The sequence below is a fragment of the Pan troglodytes genome, chromosome 12 (assembly GCF_028858775.2).
Source record: "Pan troglodytes isolate AG18354 chromosome 12, NHGRI_mPanTro3-v2.0_pri, whole genome shotgun sequence".
In the NCBI taxonomy this organism is placed as follows: domain Eukaryota; kingdom Metazoa; phylum Chordata; class Mammalia; order Primates; family Hominidae; genus Pan; species Pan troglodytes.
Window position 1 is genome coordinate 24,279,034 of NC_072410.2, and position 21,179 is coordinate 24,300,212.

Genomic DNA, 21,179 nt, shown 5'->3' on the forward strand with positions numbered 1-21,179 from the left:
GCAAGAAAGGGGCTTTCTCTAGGCCACGCCTTACTTTAGTTTTTAAACATCAGACAAACATTAACTACAGGGCAATAAGATACTTCAAATCTGACCAGCCAAATTCCTTTACTCGCCCTTCTTGCTTTACTTAGAGCTCTGTCATTTAGCATCTGAATATTCTCTAGTTTCAGCCCTTTGATTTTTGAGATTTCTTTGCTTGCTTTTCTCTTATATGTCAGAGCAGATCTGTCTCTCTGTCCTCGCTATCCTTTCTGACAAGTGGACAGAGAAGGTTTTGCACACAAGTGGATGACAGCTTCAAAGAGCAGGAGGTGGGAGGCAGAGGTGAGTGGATCACCTGAGGTCGGTGGTGGGCACCTGTAATCCCAGCTGCCCGGGAGGCTGAGGCAGGAGAATCACTTGAACCCAGGAGACAGAGGTTGTAGTGAGCTGAGGTTGCGCCATTGCACTCTAGTCTGGGCAACAAGAGCGAGACTCCATCTCAAAAAAAAAAAAAAAAAAAAAAAAGAGCAGAAAGTCCTCTTGACACCTTCAGGGAGAAAGGGTTGGCTGCAGTGAGGTCCGGTCTTGACGCTTCTTTGCTGTGGGTACAGCTGTCAAGTCCCTCTGCTTTTGAGGATAATAATATCATTAAGCAGCAAGCTGGCACAATTTTTGAACAGAGATTTCTCACAGGAACTCTGCAAGCATTTCACATTCCATTTGCTTCAGTAATGTGAAACTTATTTTTCTAAAAAAAGGTACAGGCAGATCTTGGCGTGACTCACTAGAGAACAATAGTTAAGTCATAATTTATTTTCATCTTTTTCCCCAGGAAAGGGAAAAATTGATTAAATGTACGGGGAATGTAACCAGGCGTGAATCTGTAAAGGGGAAATGGATCAAAGAATCACACAAACATGTATACATGTAAAATGGGTAAGTTTTGTGAACAAAAGGCACAGGGTCTCCCATAGTATGTCGCGGGAGGTCTTGACACATCCTGAAGGGACAGATTGGTCTTCCTGCGGAAGTGGAATGAAAGCTGAAATCTGAAGGATGAGTAGGAGTAAGACCAAAGTGGAATGTGCAGGGAACATCAAGTTCAAGCAGAAGGAACAACATCTGCAAAGGCTCCAAGCTGGAAGGAAACGGAGTGCTATTGGTGGAGGGAGAGCAGGGCTGAGGCACGCATTCTGCCGGTGCTCCAACAGGGCTTGGGTTGGAGTCCAGCCCACCTCCTCCTCTTGTTGACGTTTGTGTCTATCCACGTTTGTGTTTTCCCCTATTCCTGCCTGCATCTGCAGTCTTCTCCATGAGATTGCATCCCTCTTCCTGTAACAGTCGTTTCAGTGTGAGTTTGCTGGAAACAAATTGTATCAACTTTTCTTTTCTGAAAATGTCTTTATCTCATCCTTTTTCCGCAGCTTTGATGACATATCATTTACATATCATAAAGTTCACCTGTTTAAAATGTATAATCAGGCCAGGCGCAGTGGTTCATGCCTGTAATCCCAGCACTTTGGGAGGCCGAGGCCTGTGGATCGCCTGAGGTCAGGAGTTCAAAACCAGCTTGGCCAGCATGGTGAAACCCCATCTCTACTAAAAATGCAAAAATTAGCCAGGCATGGTGGTGGCTGCCTGTAGTCCCAGCTACTCCGGAGGCTAGGGCAGGAGAATTGCTTGAACCTAGGAGGCGGAGGTTGCAGTGAGCCGAGATCGTGCCACTGCACTCAAACCTGGGTGATGGAGTGAGACTCCGTCTCAAAAAAAAAAAAAAGTGTACAATCAATGGGATTTTGTTAAAGAGTTGTGCACCAAGGAACACAATCTAATTTTAGAACATTTCCATTTCCCCAGAAAGAAACCTTGTGCCCATTAGCAGTCACTCCCATTCTACCTGCGTTTCCCCAGCATCCCTCTCCCCACCTCTTTGCAACCACTAATCTACTCTGTGTCTCTGTGGATTTGCCTAGTCTGGACATTTCGTGTAAGTGGAATCATGCAGTATGTGGCCTTTTGCAGCTGCCTTCTTTCACTTAGGTTAATGTGTTCAAGATTCATCCAGATTGTAGCATATATCATTACTTTATTCCTTTTTCTTGGTGGATAATATTTCATTACATGTATGTAACATGTTTTTTATTCTATCTATCCAGAGATGGATATTTGGGTTATTTCTACTTTTTGATTATTATATAAATAATGCTGCTATGAACATTGGTGTACAGGTTTTTTTGTGCATGTTTTAGTTGTGGTAAAATACACATAACATAAAACTTACCATCTTAATCATTTTAAGTGGTATTAAGTGCATTCAGATTGTTGTGCAGTCATCATCACTGTCCACCCCCAGAACTCTTTTTGGGGTCTTGCAAAATGGAAACACTATGCATTAAAAAGTAACTTCCTAATCCCTTCTCCCTCAGCCCCTGGCAGTCACCATTTTACTTTCTGATGCTACGATTTTGACTACTCTGAGTACCTCATATAGGTGGAATCTAGTTTTGAGGCTAATAATTCCAGGTGCTTCTTGACTTACGATGGGGTTATGTCCTGATATACCCATCATAAGTTGAAAATGTCATTAAGTTGAAAACGCACAGCTGACTGGAGACTTGGTGCCACTGCCCAGCATTGCAAGAGATGGATGGTTTCTATTGACTGGGTATTACTTTTGCACCATTGTAAAGTCAAAAATCATAAATTGAACCATCATAAGTTGGTTTTAAAAGCCTGTACCTCTTTTTTTAAAAAAGTGCTAGTCTCTTAAATCACGTAAAATACAAAACAATGGAGTTACAAACCATTTTTACAATAATAGTAGCTTTAATAATTCCCAGGTATTTACTTTTATTGAGATCTCTATTTCTTTATATGCCTTCAAGTTAATATCTAGTGTCCTTTCATTTCAACCTGCAGGACTCTTTTTAGCATTTCTTGCAGAACAGCTCTAGTAGTAACAGACTCCCTCAGCTTTTATTTATTTGGGAATGTCTTAATTTCTCCCTCACTTTTCAAGGATACTTTTGCCAGTTATAGGACTCATGCTTGACATTTTTTTCTTTTCACACTTTGAACATATCAGCCTACTACCTTCTGGCTTCCAAAGTTTCTGATGAAAAATCTACTGATAATCTTATTGCAGATCTGTTGTATGTCACAAGTCACATCTCTCTTGCTGCTTTCAAGATTTTCTGTCTTTGGCTTTCAACAGTTTGATTATAATGTGTCTTGGTGTGGGCTTAAGTTCATCCTACTTGGATTTCATTGAGCTAAATGGATGTTTTATACATACACACACATAAACGTATGTGTGTGTATGTGTAAACACATAAATGAATAAATGTATAAATGTAAAACGTATATATAGATATATGTATTATAAACATAAATGTAGAAATATATAATGTATATTTCATCAAATTTGGAAAGTTTGCAGCCATTATTTTCTCAAATATTGTTCCTCCCATTTCTCTCTCTCTTCTCTTTCTGGAACTCTTACAATGTGTATGTTGGTCCACTTCATGGTGTCTCACAGATCCCCTATTTTCTGTTCACTTTTCTTCAAATCTTTTTTTCTGTTCCTTAGACTTGATAATTTCCATTGTTATATCTTCAAGTTTGCAGATTCTTCTTCTGCCTGCTCATATCTGCCTTTGAATTCCTCTAGTGAATTTTTCATTTCAGTTATTGTTCTTTTCACCTCCCAGATTTCTTTTTGGTTTCAAGATTTTAAAATCTCTTCAGTGATATTTCAATTTTGTTCAGACATCATTTTCTTGATTTTCTCCACATCTCCCTTTAGTTTGGTGAACATCTTTAAGATAGCTGTTTTAAAGTCTTTGTCTAGTAGATCCATCATCTGGTGTCTTCTGGAGATCATTTCTGTTGGTTTTTTTCCTTTGATGGTCCATACTTTCCTGTTCCTTTGTATGCCTTGTGATTTTTTGTTGTGGAAAACTGGATATTTGAGTCTAATAGTATGGTAACTCTGGAAATTAGCTTCTGTCCTTTTCCCAGGGTTTGCTGGTTTGGATTTTTGGGTTTTGTTTGTTTGTTTTAATTGTTGCAGGCAGTCTTAGTGCTGATGATCAGCCTGAAGTATAAACTTAAGGCCTTCCCAGATCTTTCCTGAGACTGAGCCTTTTTGCAGGCATGCATGGTGACTTTCTAATTTCCCCTCATATGTAGTTGCTTTTGAGTGACCTAGTCTTTGATATCTGGCTCCCAGAATGAGAAACAAGAAAAGTGAAGGAAGAAAAAGGGTACCAGCCCATTAAATCTGCAGGGAGTCACCTGGGGCTGGAGGGAGTCTTGCAACAACGGGGAGAGGTGCAACAACAATGGCTGCCACCTCTTTGTCTGCACCTCTGTTATCAGAAGCAACAGCCAGAGGACAGATCCCTAGTGTTTGGAGGACAGGGTCCCTTTTGCTTACCCTGGCTTCTGCAAGCTGCATACAAGCTGCTCCTGGAACACATGCATGGAGAAGTGGGGGGATGGGTGGATGCTGCTGTGCTAAGAGCAGAAATGGGCAGAAATTAACCACAACGTACCCCCCAGTCCTTCCCTTGGAAGTTGCAAGTCTTCAGTTGACTCCAAAGTTTCAAAATAATTACATCATACAGATTCTGCTCGTGCAATTGCACTAGCAGAAACAGTGGGGAAACAGATTCCTGGTGCTTTCTACACTAACGTTTTCTCAGAATCTTTCATGGACATATGTTTTTATTTCCCTGAGGTAGATATCTAGGAATGTAATTGCTGGGCTGAATGGTAATTTTATGTTTCACATTTTGAGGAACTGCCAAGCTTTTCCAAAGTACCTGCTACATTTTACATTTCCACCAGCAATGAATGAAGGTTCCAATTTCCTCACATCCTTGCAACACTTGTTATTATCTATCTCTTTTATTATAGTCATTCTAGTGAGTATGAAGTAGTAATTCACTGTGGTTTTGTTGTTGTTGTTTTTGAGACCTGCTCTGTCACCCATGCTGGAGTGCAGTGGCATGATCTCAGCTCACTGCAACCTCCGCCTCCCAGGTTCAAGCGATTCTCCTTCCTCAGCCTCCCAAGTAGCTGGGATTACAAGTATGCACCACCACGCCCAGCTAATTTTTGTATTTTTAGTAGAGATGGGGTTTCACCGTGTTGGCCAGACTGGTCTCCTACTCCTGACCTCAAGTGATCCACCCGCCTTGGCCTCCCAAAGTGCTGGGATTACAGGTGTGAGCCATCACTATGGTTTTGATTTATGATTTTCTAGTGACTAAGAGGGTTGAGCATCTTTTCATGCACTTATTAGCCATTCATTTGCCTACTTTATGCCTTCTTTGTGTAAGTTTGCCTTCTTTGTGCAAGTTATGTTCAAATCCGTTGTCTGTTTTTAAATGGGATATCTTTTAATTATTGAGTTATAAGAATTCTTTTTATGTTCTGCATACCAGTCCTTTATCAGATAGATGATATACAAATATTTTCCCTAGTCTGTTGTCTTTACAGTTTCTTGAGAGTCCTTTGAATTAAAATCTTATAATGTTGAAGTCAAACTTACCTATCTTCTCTTTTGATGCATTTGATGTCACATCTGAGTAATTATTGCCTAACCTAAAATGACAGGCTTACTCCTGTTTTCCTCTAAGAGCTTTATAGTTTTAGCACTTACAATTTAGATCTATGAGCCATTTTGGGGTAATTTTTATGTACAGTGTGAGGTAAGAGTACACATTATTTTTTGCATGTCGATGTCTACTTGTTCCAGCCCGGTTTGTTGAAAAGATGATATCCCTCCATTGAATTGTCTTGACACCCTCATTGAAAATCAATTGGCCATAAGAGTATGTGTTTATTTCTGTTGAACTATATGTCTGCCAATATGCCAGTACAGTACAGTCCTGATTACTGTAGCTTTGTAGTAAGTTTTGAAAATGGAAAGTGTGAATGCTCCATCTTTGTTATTTTTCAAGATTATTTTGACTTTGCAAAGTCCCTTGCATTTCCACATAAATTTTCAGATCAGCTTGTTACTTTCTGCCCAAAATCCAGCTGAGATTTTGATAAAGGTTGCATTGATTCTGTAAATCAGTTTGGGGAATACTGCCATTTAATAATATTGTCTTCTGATTTATGAACACAGGATATCTTTCCATCTATTTATGTCTTCTTTAATTTTTTTTCAACGTTGTCATTTTCAGTGTACAAGTGTTCTACCTCCTTGGTTAAACTTACTCCTATTTTATTCTTTTGGATAGCATTTTAAATGCAGTTGTTTGTTTTCTTAATTTTGTCTGTGGATTGTTCATTGCTAGTATGTAGAAATACAATTGGTTTTATTTTTGTATTGGTCTTAAATCCTGAAACCTTGCAAACTTTAGTTATAATAGTGTTTTAATGGATCCCTCAACATTATCTATGTGCATGATCATGTCATCTACAAATAGAAATAATTTAATTTCTTCCCTTTCAATCTCAATGCTTTTTATTCTTTCTCTTAAGTGCTTGCCCTGTTAAGAATCTCCAGTACAAAGTTGATTATCAGTGTGACAGTAGATGTCCTTGTCTTTTTTCTTATCTCCGGGCAAAAGCATTCTGTCTTTCACCACTGAGTATGATGTAAGCTGTAGGTTTTTCATAGATGCCCTTGGTCATGCTGAGGAAGCTTTTGTCAATTCCTAGTTTGTTTGAGTGTTTGTATCATGAAGCGATGTTGGATTTTGTCAAGTGCTTTTTCTGTATCTACTGAGATAATAATGTAATAGTTGTCAGTTTTCCATTAATATGGTTTATTGCATTGATTTTTCATATGTATGTTGAACCAACCTTGCATTCTTCAATAAATCCTACTTGGTCATACTGTATAATCTCTTTAATATGTTGCTGGATTGTTTTTGCCAGTATTCTGTTGAGGAGTTTTGCATCTTTATTTTTTATACCTCCATTAAAGTGATCATGTGATTTTTGTCCTTTATTTTATTAATATGGCTTTTGCATTAATTAGTTTTCATATGTGAAACCAACCTGTATTCCTGAGGTAAAACTCACTTTTATATCTTACTGGATTTAGCTTGCTAGTATTGTGTTGAGAATTTTTGTGTTTATATGCATAAGAGATATTGGTCTATAATTTTCTTTTATTGTGATGTCTTTGGGTTTGGTATTAGGGTAATACTGGCTTCACAATGAGCTGGAAAGTGTCACCTGTTCTTATATTTTTGAGAGGCATTTGTGAAGGGAAAGGTTTCTGTTAATTCTTTAAGTGTTTGATAGGATTTACCAATGAAGACATTTGGAGCTGGATTCTTCTTTGTGGAAAGTTTTACAATTACTAATCTCTTTTCTTATTATAAGTCTATTCAAACTTTCTTTTTATTATTGGCTTAGATTCAGTAGTTTGTGTCTTTCTAGGAATTTGTCTATTTCATCTAGTTTGTCTAATTTTTTGGCATACAGTAATACATAATATTCCCTTAAAATACATGCTTTTTATTTCTGTAAGGTTGGTAGTGATGCCTTCTTATTATTGGTTTTAGCAATTTGAATCTTCTCTCTTTTACTCTTGGTTAGTAGAGCGATAGGTCTGTTCATTTTATTGATTTTCTCAAAGAACCAACTTTTTGTTGCATTGATTATTTAAAATGTTTTTCTATTTTCTATTTCATTACTTTTTGCTCAATATTTATTTTGTCCTTTCTTCTGTTTGTTTTCAGTTTAGATTGCCCTTCTTTTTCTAGTTTTATATAGTGGAAAGTTATGATAGTGATTTGAGATTTTTCTTCCTCTTCTTCTTCTTCTTTTTTTTGTTTTGACAGAGTCTCACTCTGTCACCCAGGCTGGAGTGCAGTGGTGCGATCTGGGCTTACTGCAAATTCCACCTCCCAGGTTCAAGAGATTATCATGCCTCAGCCTCCCAAGTAGCTGGGATTACAGGAATGGGCCACCACACCCAGCTAATTTTTGTATTTTTGCTGGAGATGGGGTTTCACCATGTTGGCCAGACTGGTCTGGAACTCCTGGCCTCATGTGATCCGCCTGCCTCAGCAGTGTTGGGATTACAGACAGTGTTGGGATTACAGGCAGGCACCACTGCACCCGGCCTTTTCTTCTTTTTCATGTAGGTGTTTATAAGCACAACTTTTCTCCAAGCAGTGTTTTATCTGCATCACATATGTTTTGGTATGTTGTGGTTTTGTTTTTATTCATCTCAAAGGACTTTATAATTTTTCATGTAATTTATTCTTTGACTCATTTGTTATTTAGGAGTTCATCGCATAATTTCCACTTATTTATGAACTTCCCAAAATTCTTTCTGTTTTTGATTTCTAATTTAATTCTGTTGTGGTTAGAGAATATATTTTGCATGAACTAAATTCCTTTAAATATATTTTGTTTTGTTTTATGGCTGAGCATATGGTATCATTGTTAATGTTCCATAGGGAGATAAGATAGATATGCATATATATACACACATACACATACACATACATACATACACACATCTTTGGTCTAGTTGTTCTATAGGGTTGTTCAAGTCTCTTATATCACTGTTGATTTTCTGCTTATTTGTTCTATCTGGTATTGATTATTTAAACCATTTGCATTTAATGTCGTTGGTATGATTAAATCTAAAAATTCCATTTTGCTTTTTGTTTTCTATTTATATCAGAGTACTTTGTTCTTCTGTGACTTCTTTACTACTTCCCTTTAAGTGTATATTGTCAGTCATACCTTTTAATTTCTTATTGATTTTTACTTCTATTTTCTTCTGTTATTTTTTAGTAGCTGATCTAGGCCTTATAATATACATCTTAATATATCAGAATCAATTTAAGATTTATACTAATTTAGTTCCAGTAAGATATAAAAACATTACTCCTTAGTAGTTTTATTCCCTGCTCTATTTGTTGTACTATTATTGTTGTACATATTACATCTATGTTTGTCATAGACCCAATAATTATATTTTTATATCATTTTCTGTCTTTTAAAGAAACTAATAGAAGAGAGAACAAAAATATATTCATAGAGTCTGTACAAAATATATCAACCTCTTACCATTTTTGTTTTTCTTTCTTTTTCCTGTGGATCATGTTACCATCTGATGTCATTTTCTTACTCCAATGTAGCTGTGTTGTAAACGGGGTAATAAGTTCCCCTTTTAGGGTGTTTAAGGATCATTCCAACATGACTATGCAAATTGCACCTGGAGAGACAGATGCCATTAAAGGATTTATTATACTTGCAGGTCCTAGAGAAGGAGGCATGGCATGCCACACCATGCATGGGATCATATTGGAGGAGCTCCTAGGGAGCAGACTCAACAGAGCAGGTGGAGAGATAAGTAACAGTGTGGATCCCTGGGCAAGTGCTTTTATTAGGGGTCAGGGTATCATGACTCATAATAAAAGAATCATGAGAAGATCTTACTGGTTCATTTGCATGTTGAATATCACTAGGTCATAGTCAGGGGACAAGAAGGGGAACTTGTTTCAGGGACCATCCTTCTCACACTGGTACACCTGGTTGCCTGGGCGTGATGTTCACAGCCTGTTTGTGAGGACGTTGAGGCATCAGGAAAATATGAAGTTTTAAAAATTTACAAAATTTCATTTCTACCCTCCTCCTTTTTGTTGTTATTGTCAAATATACTACATTGCTATACGTTATAGTCCCAATAATGCAATTTTAATACCATTTTATGCCATTGCTTTTTGAATCAGCTATAAAAAAAATGAGAAGAAATATTCAATTACACTGTCTTTTATAATTCCCTACAAAATTACCTTTATTGATGCCTCTGATTTTTTGTGTAGATTCAAGTTACTGCTTGGTGTTGCTTTTGGCCAGAAGAACTTCCTTTAATATTTATTGTAAGACAGGTCTGCTAGCAGGAAATCATCTCAGTTTTTGTTTTTCTTGAATATCTCTAGTTCATCTTCATTTTTGAAAGATAGCTTTGTTGGATACAGAATTCTTGGTTGAAATTTTTTTTCTTTTGGTACTTTGAATATATCACCCTACTGCTTTCTGGTCTCCAATGTTTCTGATAAGAAATTAGCTGTAAATTTTATGATGATTTTCAACTATATAACTCTTTTTTCTGTTGCCGTTTTCAAGTTTTTCTCCTTATCTTTAGCTTTCACATTTTCACTCTGTGTCTGTGAGCAGTTCTCTGTGTTTATCTTACTTGAAGATTTTTGAGCTACTTGGATATGTAGATTACTGTTTTTCCTCAAATTTAGGAAGTTTTTGGCTATTATTTCAGAGAATCATTTTTCTACATTTTTCTCTGTCCTCTCCTTTGGGACTCCCATTCTGAATATTTGTATAGTTAATGATGTTTTGAATTTTTCTGAGTCTCTGTTCATTTTTTCCTTCAAATTGCATAATCTCTATTGATCTATTTTTAAATTTGCTGATTTTTTTATTGTGCCAACTCAAATCTCCTGTTGAGCCTCTTCAGTGAATTTTCTCATTTCACTTATTGTACTTTTCAACTCAAGAATTTTCAGTTTGTTTATTTTTATAGTTTCTACCTCTATTTTAATAATCTCAATTTGATAAGCTATAATCATCCCTTCTTTTAACTCTTTAAGCATGTCTTCCTTTATTTCTTTGAGCATATCTATAATAGCTGCTTTGAAGGTTTTGTCTGAGGAGTTCAACACCCGTGCCCTCTTAAAGTCAGTTTCTATTGCCTGCTTTTTTCCCTGTGTATGAGTCAGACTTTACACCAAATTCTTCACACTACCATTCTGAAATTACTGCTTCCCTTTTTTTTGGATAACTTTTGTATAACTTTTTATTTGATATAATACCAAATTTACAGAAAAGTTACATAGTGAAGGAATTTATCATATAATTTTTAGTCAGATTTACCAATTTTTCACATTTTGCCTCGTGATATATCCTTATTTCTTTGTATGTTTATATAAAGAACATATATATCTATATGTTTGTAACATTTTTTGGACTATTAGTGAGCTCAAAAAATCACATATGTACTTCCAAAGAACAAGAATTTTTTTTTTTTTTTTTTTTGAGATGGAGTCTTGCTCTGTAGCCCAGGCTGGAGTGCAGGGGTGTGATCTTGGCTCACCCTAACTTCTGCCTCCCAAGTCCCAGTTCAAGCAATTCTCTTGCCTCAGCCTCCCAAGTAGCTGGGATTACAGGAATGCGCCACCATGCCCAGCTAATTTTTGTATTTTTAGTAGAGATGGGGTTTCACCATGTTGGCCAGGCTGGTCTTGAACTCGTGATCCACCTGCCTTGGGCTCCCAAAGTGTTGGGATTACAGGCGTGAGCCGCCGCACCCAGCCAAGAACATTCTTTTTAATAATCATAGTTACAATGATCAAAATCAGCAAACTTTAAGTTGATGTGATGTTATTATGTAATCCACAGTCCATATGTAACTTTTGTCATTTGTCCCAGTAATGGCTTTTATAGCACTTCCTCATTCTCCAGTCCTGGATCATATATTGCTTCTATTCTGAAATAGTTTCTTGGCCTTCCTCCTGTCCTTGACATGTTTTTAATAGTACTAGAGAGTTATTTTACAGAATGTCTCTCATTTGGGTTTGTCTGATGTTTCCTTAATTATATTCTTTTTCATGTGACGTTTCATTATTGGCTATTTGCATATATTTCAAATCATTTGCCCAAGTTTAAGGCAGGGGATTGTTTGCATTTCATTTGTTGGGTTCTAGGGATTCTTTATACATGCTAGATACAAGTGGTTTTATTTTTGTAAGATATTTTTTACGAATATTTTCTCTCTACCAGTCACTTACCTATTCATTTTTCTAACATTGTCTTTTGATGAGCAGAAGTATTTCATTTTGATGAAGTGCAAACTATAAATTTTTTCTTTTATGGTTTTTTTAGGCATCTGTAAGACATCTTTGCTTATCTCAAGGTCAAGTAGATAGGTTCTGATGATTTTTTAGAAGCTTTATATATTTTTTATTTAATATTTATCATTTTTCAACTTTTTAATGTATCCCATCTGGTTTTCTTTTCTTTCTTTTTTTTTTTTTTTTTTTTTTTTTTGAGACAGAGTCTCACTCTGTCACCAGGCTGGAGTGCAATGGCATGATCTTGGCTCACTGCAACTTCTGCCTCCCGGGTTCACGCAATTCTCCCGCCTCAGCCTCCCGAATACTGGGACTACAGGTGCCCACTACCACGCCCAGCTAATTTTTGTATTTTTAGTAGAGATGAGGTTTCACCATGTTGGCCAGACTGGTCTCGAACTCCTGACCTCGTGATCCACCCACCTTGGCCTCCCAAAGTGCTGGTATTACAGGTGTGAGCCACTGCGCCAGCTTGGTTTTGTTTTTGTTCCTCTGTTCTTCCTATTTGTTTTGTTCCTCTGTTCTGCCTTTTTTGGGGTTAATTGAATTTTTGGGTGTTCCATTATAAATTTTATTTTAGCGTTTTAGCTAAACTTCTTTGCATTAAATTTTTTAGTGTTTTCTCTAGGGATCACAGTATTAATTCTGAAATTGTGACTGTCTGTTTAGAGTTAGTCTTGTACCACTTCACGTAAAATGCCAGAACCTTGTGATAGTCTAGTCATACATACAACTCCTACCTTTATGTTATAGTCACATATTACATCTACATACATTGTAAATTCATAATAGTTTTTTTAGTTGTTATATGCATTTAAATAAATTTAGAAAAGAAAAACATGTACTTTTTAATATTTACCCACATATTTACCACATTCATTATGCTTCATTCTTTCTATAGCTTTCAATTTCAATCTGGTATAATTTTCTTTCATCCTAAAAAACTTTTGTTTTGCATTTCCTGTAGTACATATCTGCAGTACATATCACTTTTTAGAAAAGTGTAGTACATATCACTTTTTAGATAAGTGAAAGTACTTTTCACTTATCTAAAAATGTCTATATTTTGCCTTCATTATTGAAGGATAATTTTTCTGGATATAGAATATTGGGTTGTTCTTTGTTTTCTATCAGCACTTTAAAGAGACTATTGTGTTGGCTTTTCTTATCCATTGTTGGTCATTTATATTGTTGTTTGCCTGTTTATGATGTGTCATTTTTCTCTGGCTGTTGTCAAGATTTCCTCTTCATCTTTGGTTTTAGTACACTATGCTGTGTTCCACACTTCTCTGAGGTCTATGATGTGCCTTGTTGTGGTTTTCTTGGAGTTTGCTAAGATTCTTAGATCTGTAACATTATCTTTTCCACCATTTTGGAGAAATGTTTATTCGTAAGTTCTCCAAATATTTTTAATGCCCCCCCTTCCCTTTCCCCTTCCCTTTCCTTTCCCTTCCCCTTCTCCTTCCCTTTCCCTTCCCTTCCCCTCCCCTCCCCTCCCCTCTCCTCCCTCTCTCTCTCTCTCTCTCCCGCACCCACCCCTTCCCTCTCCTTCCTTCTTCTCTCTCCTTTTCCCTCTTTCTCTCTCCTGCTTCTTCACACTCCCCCCACTCCCTGTTTCTGGGACTCAATTAAATATATGTTAGACCAATCAATACTGTACCACTGGTCACTGAGGCTGTGTTCAGATTCACTTTTTTCCCAGTCTTTTTCTCTCTGTTCTTCAGATTGGATCATTTCTATTGATCTCTCTTCAATTTGATTGATCCTTTCTTTTGATGTCTTCAATCTGCTGTTAAGCCCATTTAATAAATATTTTATTTTAGAAATTACAGTTTTCATCTTGATGATTTCCATGTGTTTCTTCTTTATATTGTATGTTTCTAATTTGAAATTCTTTATCTTTTTATTTATTATGGCTACATTTTTGTTTTAAGTAGCTTCTTTAAAGTCTTTGTCGGCTATTTAAGCATTTTGGTCACTCAGGATTATTCTTTCTTAGGTGTTTTTTTTCTCATGACTATGGGTCATATTTTCCTATTTCTTTACATGTTTTGTAAATTTTGATTATATGGTAGACATTGTAAATGATATTTCATAGGAACTCTGGAAGCTATGCTGTCCTGAAGATTATTGATTTTGTTCTAGCAGGCTGTTTGTTACCTGTGAACTCTGTCTTTCCTGCAGTGAGCAGTAGAAAAATCTTAGTTCATTTCCCTCAGCCTCCCAGCTGTTATCTTCTGCCTGGTTCCTTGGAGTCTCCCCAGTATGTGCAGAATTCAGGGGAGGGGAGCCAAGAATTAGGATAGGGTTTACATGTGGATTTTGGTGCTCCTCTCTCTGAAGTTTTTTCCTTCCTAAGATATTCTCCCTCAGTTTCCATCTGCTCTGGCAGCCCTAAATTCCATTCTTGGATTCATCAAGCCCATAAGATTATGGCTTTGTATTTGAGCTCCAGCCACTCCACAACACACATACCTGAGAGCTTTTCCAGGTCAAAAGCCCTACACACATAAATCGCTCCTACTGCAATTCCCTTTTTTTAAGTGTTGATTCCAAAAATAAAAAACTAAAAAATAATAAAAAAGAAAAGAAGAGTTGATTCCACTTTAATTTCTGCTTTCAGTTGCTCATAACTGCCTTCAAATGATTGTTTTTCATCTTTTCTCCACAGTTTATACTTATCATCAGTGGAAAGTTTTACTGTGGTGTAGGCTACTCTACCACTTGGAAGTCTAACCTACCTTTAAATTTGAAGGATATTTTTCTGGAGTTTAGAATCTATATTGGCAGTTATTTTCTTTCATTGGAGTTTTCTATTTAAAATACTTAGCTCTGAGAGGGCATCACTGCTGATACTGACCTGAAAGTTGGTGGGTACAGAGACCCTGGAGAAGGTGATGCAGGGTAGATGGCAGAACCCTGCTATGGGAAGAAAGTGAGGGAAAGCACTGTTGGAAAGGGAGGTGTAAAGACTGAATAAAGGTGGGTGTTTTCCCTGTCTTCCCTAACGCTGACCTCAGGTAGATTAAATCACCTCTTCAAACTGATAAGGGAAAGGTGAACCAAGAGTCACTCTTTCTGGGTCTCTCTACAGCTCTCTGAGGTTAAATGAATTGATATTCAAAGATCTGAAAGGATTCTAATACCCAGAAGCCCCTCTAGTTTGTCAGTTCTCTTGTTTGGTGTGATCTGTTCAGTTCTCTGGTCGGGCACTGTCCTGGGTACTGGTAAAAGAGCAGTGAATATAATAGGCATAGCACTCACCCCTCAAAACCCACAGCCTTGGGAGGAAGGGATGTTCAGCAGACACCTCCCAAACAAGTTATTGATGACAACCTTGGTGAGCAATGTGAAAGAACGGTACCGGGAGCTAAGAAAGAATCCACAGGGGTCCAAACAGCCTGAAGGGTGGTGTGGGATTAGGGAATCTGTAGGGTGAACACTAAAGCTTTCATACATAATTATGTGCTCAGATGTATGGAGTCAGGGTACAGATATTTTTCTTTGCATTGTGTAGGTAAATATAATGGATTGAAGCCTTTAAAATGCCATATTAAAATCTGTTCTCATTCTTTATGTGAATTAACTTTTGTAGAAATATTTCTATAGAAGCTGAGACTAATGATAGAACTCTGCTATAAGCTGGGAAGGAGGCTGTGGTCAGTTAGGGTGGAGGGAGAGGGAGTGGGGCGGCCCCCACATTAAGGGGTCTTTTTAGATGCAGGACTCCCTTGGATTCTGTGGGTGCCCAGATACACACTGACAAAGTGCTGTGCCCCGCAGCAGGGCCTGGAGGCTCAGCACTCTGGTAAGTTCATTAGAAGCCCTGAAGAGGCCCTGCCGGTCCAGATTTAGCTTAAAGAGTAAGTTTTCTTTAACTTGGACTTGGAGCTCTCAGAACTCCAGGAGTGGAAGGGTGGAAGGCAGATGCTGGTTGAGGGGACACTGAGGTGGCCTGACTTGACCTTGGAGCTCCAGTGAGAAGCACTGTCTTCGTGTGAGGAGCAAAAGGAGGTCTGGGAGGTATTGGGTATTTGCCACATTGCCTTTCTAATTACGGTTTTACATCTGGCGTTTCCTTGAACTTTACTGCGGCTTGGGGAACGCATATTCAGAAAGGCGAGTTACTTGGCCCAACAGAGATGATGTTCCATTGTCACAGCTGTGGGGTGTTTCCACCTGGAATGTCCACATGAAGGAAACAGTTCTCCACCTTTGCAGCCTGCGGACTCCGGACAGACATTCCTCTGTGACCCTGAACGTGTTTTCATCACTTACCTGGCAGTGGTTTGAGCCCATCGGGCGGTGGGGATCAGGAAGCACAGGGGTCAGCTGGAAAGCCAGGTGTTTGTCCTGTGACTGACAATGGCGACTTTGAAGTGAGCCATTTGCTTGGAAGACTGGCGCTTACCTGCTGCCAGGGCATGCCGGGCATGTGTGCTCTGGGAGCCTTTGTCAATAAACAGTATCACGTGGTGGTGAGGAGTGGGCTGCAGAAACCGACAGCAGGGCTCAGCCTGTGCTTGCTGCATGCCATGTCCTGGTCTCATTTGATTATAGTATTATTATCCTCCTTTTGCCTATGAGGATACTGAGGCCTGGCACTGGTAGGTGGTAGGGTGAAGATGCCACCCTGGGACTGCCTAACATTCAAGTCTTTGCCACCTTCCTCCACCCCATGTTATGCTCTTATCTGTATGAAGATGCTTGGGACATAAAACATGAGTAGGTTCTGAAACCTTCCATGTGACATGAGATCCATTTGTTGTCCCTTTGTCGGTGGGCAACCTTTGCCTCCTTGTGTGAGTCCACTGGTGGTCTTGGTGGTCTTGGTGGTCTGGGGGTGCTGTCTGCATCTTCTGGCTGGGAGTAGGGTGGAAGGACCTACACAGGTGAGTCTGCATCCCCTCCATGCTCCCCCCTCCCCGGCCCTCCGCCTACATCTGCATCTGAACCCTCTGCCCCGTGCAGCTTTCTCACAACCATGTTCTTCAACCCAGGGAGAAGCAAGCCTGAGCCTCTGGACTGATCCGGGCTTGGCAGGAGAGGGTGCCCCTCTGCACACCCACCCACAGGGCTCATACACACTCTCACACACACCTCTGGCACTCACCTTGTTCTTCCCAACAAAGACACTTTTCATTTGCAAGGTGTCCACATGACCTTGATGTGTTGCGTAACATCACGGTTTCTCCAGAGTGTTAATCCTTTCCCAGTTAGCTGACACATCACAGTGGCCTCCGGTTCCTTTCCCCAGACGAAGAAACCCCATCAGACCCAGTGCATGATCTCTCGGGGCTCCTCCAGCCTCTGAGTTCTGGCCTGACCCTGGGGTAAGGCTTCTTGGCAGGCAGAGCCATTTCAGTGGGAGATCCTGTCCTTTGGATTCTCCAGCTTCTCTTGAGCCCCACTGGGGACAGCTCAGGGCTCTGCCCTTCACTGGGTCAGCACCTGCAAGAGGCGGGAACCACGTGGGTCTCATCTGTCACTGTATCCCAGTGCCTCAGATGCACCCGCCCATGCTGGGTATGCAGTCAGTGTGAGTGTAGACGCCATATCTGCTCTGCTACCTTAGGCAAGTTAATAAACCGCTTAATATCAGAAATGTTCTCTGCTGGGTGCAGTGGCTTACACCTGTAATCCCAAGCACTTTGGGAGGCCAAGGCAAGCAGATTGCTTGAGCTCAAGAGTTCAAGACCAGCCTGGCCAACATGGCGAAACCCCATTTCTACAAAAAATACAAAAAATTAGCCAAGTGTGGTGGCGTGGGCCTGTGGTCCCAGCTATTTGTGGGGGGCTGAGGTGGGAGGATCTCTTGAGCCCAGGAGGTAGAGGATGCAGTGAGCTAAAAATGTTCTCATCTCCAAAATGGGAATATTAAAAGTTCTTGGGGATTAAATGAGATAATTCAGGTGATAGCTGCATGCTTGATAAGTAATTTGCAGTTGCCATGGTTAACTCCAAATTCAGCCAATGGAAAACTCTTGCACTGAGCTAGAGCTCAGTGGCAGCCTCAGGAGATGGCACTGAGGGGAACAGATGGTGACTCCTAGGCCACCCTCACCATCTTCACTCTTCCCCTTACACCGTATGTTTTCCTTCTCCATTGCCTCTTCCATTGAATCCCCGGCAGCTACCGCCTCTAAAGGACTCTTGGGGATGAGGGGGTTGCTGACTGACTAACATATTGCAGGGGGGATTGAGGGGGTGACCTTTGGAACACCTGGGCCTTTGGGTTGGGCCACCAGCCTAGAACTACTATCATTCTGCTGTTTGATAGCATTGTCTGTTGCTTTGAAAGTGAACACAGATGATGAAAGCAAGGATGTCCTTTGAAGCCTAAAACAGTGGTAAAGGATTTGAAAAATACTATTTCTGTCCAACCCTCATTTTATAGATAATGATAGCATGATCATGAGTCAAATCTGGTGAGGTTCCAAGAGTTTTTGGCAGAGCCGACACAAGACCGGACATTTTTTTGAAGCCAAATTGTATGAACATTGAGAGCTGGAGCTGGTGAAACTTTGTTCAGCTTTTGAGGGATTGGCTGGTAGGGAGGATGAACATTAAAAGAAATCTAAATATTAGAGCCAACTCGGGCACACACCCGCAAATCCTTTTCTCTGTTTGTGTTTTCTTTGCATTTCTCCCATCATTTCCCATTCTGTGCTGTGTACAAGTGGTAAATGTGAATTGGTTAAATATTCAAGCCCCCCTTTTTAAGTGCGAGGATTCATCATACCTAACAGTAAGAAATAGCTTTCTAAATAAATGGTGTGATAGTATATGGAGGTAGAGCATACTCTAACAGTCAGTTATGGAAGGCATGGACACCACTAGCTCAGTATTCTGTAGCAGGAATATTGACCAGTGATCATGCATTTGATTTCCATGAAGAGTGAGGGATTTTTTTTATTCAGGAAGCAGCTGAATTTATATGGATGAAATGATCATCACGTCTGGGATGATTTGCTTAGAAATCACCTCATAGGAGTGGGATGGGGTGTGGGGGTAAAGATGAAGCAAGATTAGCCATATCTTGAGTTCATTATATGTTGTTCATATTTTTGTATCTGTTTGAAATTTTTCATTGCATTCAAAAAAGAATTTCAATGTAAATAAATAATGGTACAGTAGTATATCAAAATATTAGGTAGCCATTAAAATAACACGTGAATAATTTTAATGATGTGGTGTAAGTAAGAAAATCAGGAAGTCAAGCTTCCTAATATGATATGTGTGCATGTGGATAAAATATTTGCATAAAAAATTATTGGAAGGAAATGAAAACATTAACTGTGGTTATCCTTGGTTGGTTGGATTATGGGTGATTTTCATTCTATTTTCCAAACTTCCTGTAGTAAACAAGAGAAAAAAAATCATTTCTTATAATTTGAGAAAAGTTTTTTTGAAAGAAACCTAATCTGCAGTGTGTAAATTAGTGAAGCATTTGTTTCAGTGATCTGTTTTCCATTAAATTGCCCCAGTCAGTGATTAAACGCTTATGCGGTTACTGATCTTGTGGCTGTGGATATGGTTTTGGCCTGTACTGTGCTGCACTCTGCCCTGGACTGTCTTTGCTGGGGTGTGTGCAGGCCAGATCATGGCAAATGCAGTCACGAACACCATTTCACTCATTGGTAACTTCTGCTAACCATGTTTCTTTAACGTGAATTTCCATATAATTTCAGCGAGCTTGACATGATTTCCACAAGGGTGATGGACATTAAGCTTCGGGAGGCTGCAGAAGGCCTTGGGGAGGACAGCACAGGTAAGGCCCTGCTTCCCCTGCTCTGGGGAGGGCACTTGCTTTGTTGTGGGGCAGGGAGAGGGACTGACAGAGGCAGGCCTTTGGGGCTTTCTGTATGAAAAGTGGGGATTTAGTTCCCAGTGTGCTCAGATACCCCCAGGCCCTTCACGCTGTGACTGGGGGCACATGCACATTATTTAAGGCTGCTCGGGGCAGACTTCCTCTGCTTCTGTGTCAAGCACGGGGACCTTTCAGCTCATTTTCCTCCTTTCTGGAGGTAAGCATGTCCCCATGTTTGGCTGACTTGAATGCAAAGGAAGAGGTACTAAATGGATTCATTCACCATCTAAGAATATCCAAAGGCATCAGTAGGAAGCTGAGCAAAGTACCTGATAGCCTGATCATCTGTAAAAAAATAATTACATCAGGAGAGAGCCTTTGATCCCTCTCCTTCATGACTTTTGTTCTGAAGGAGATCTTTAGTATGTTCTCTGCTGAGCTGAATTCTAGGCCCATGAATCACCATCTCATAAGACATTCTAAGAGTTCTCCAATTATGTCATTGGTTTACTGTTATCCAAATATTGCTATTTATGTCCTGATAGAGTTGTAAAATTGACATTAAAAAATTAATCTCCCCACAATGTACCTTTTCTCTAGATTTGCCATTCATATACTCCCCTTATTTTGGTAACCAAGGCCTCCATCTCTCTCTTATTTACACTGAAAATGCCAGTAGTGATTTTCTTTGATATAGTTCAGGAGAAACAGCTCCCAATAATATTAAATCCTAGCTGCTAGCCACTAGCTTCAGATACTAATTTCAGCAAATACTCCATTTCAGATATTAAAGATAGATTTTTTTCTTATTATTTCATATTAGAACCATTTTTCCTCTGTCACACTTCAATGGATACCAAATAAATCCAAATATAAGGTGAGGGTTTTTAGATGAGCCCTGAAAAAAAATTGAGTTTCACATTTTCTCATATTATGGGACACTGAATTATTACTTATTGTAAACAATAAATGTTTGAATAAATATTTCATCAGCCTGAAATGACCTCAATAAGTGCTAGTTCTGAATACATACAGAGGTTACTGAAGAAAAGGGACTAAGTTTTCTTTTTTTCAAATAGTGAGCTTAAGTTATTCAGACCAACCCTCTTCCACTTAAAATTTAAAATTCTAGATAAGAATATTCTTTAAAATATTTTTCAAAGTAAGAAATAATAAGGCCAGAATTGAAAGGAAAATGGGCCAGGCACAGCAGCTTCCACCTGTAATCCCAGCACTCTGAGAGGCCGAGGTGGGAGGATTGCTTGAGCCCAGGAATTCAAGACCAGCTTGGGCATAGTGAGACTCTGTCTCTACAAAAAAATTTAAAAATTGGCTGGACATGGTGGCACACACCTGTAGTCCCATCTACTTGGGAGGCAGAGGTGGGAGGATTGTGTGAGCCTAGGAGGTTAATGCTACAGTGGGCCATGATTATGCCACTGCACTCCAGCCTGGGCAACAAGCAAGACCCTGCCTCCAAAAAAAAAAAAAAAAAAAAGAAGAAGAAGAAAGAAAAGAAAAGGAAAATG

At 39.2% G+C, this 21,179-nt stretch overlaps 1 protein-coding gene across 7 annotated transcripts in view; it reads left to right on the plus strand.

Moving 5' to 3' along the window:
* Positions 1-21,179, plus strand: part of CRACDL (CRACD like) — a 144,043-nt gene that overhangs the window by 70,597 nt on the left and 52,267 nt on the right. For all 7 annotated transcript variants that reach the window (XM_009442951.4, XM_009442952.4, XM_009442955.4 and 4 more), the window contains one exon: positions 19,532-19,611. In XM_009442951.4, the coding sequence (XP_009441226.1) occupies positions 19,532-19,611 (80 nt within the window). Of the gene's footprint in view, positions 1-19,531; positions 19,612-21,179 lie in introns of those variants that run through there.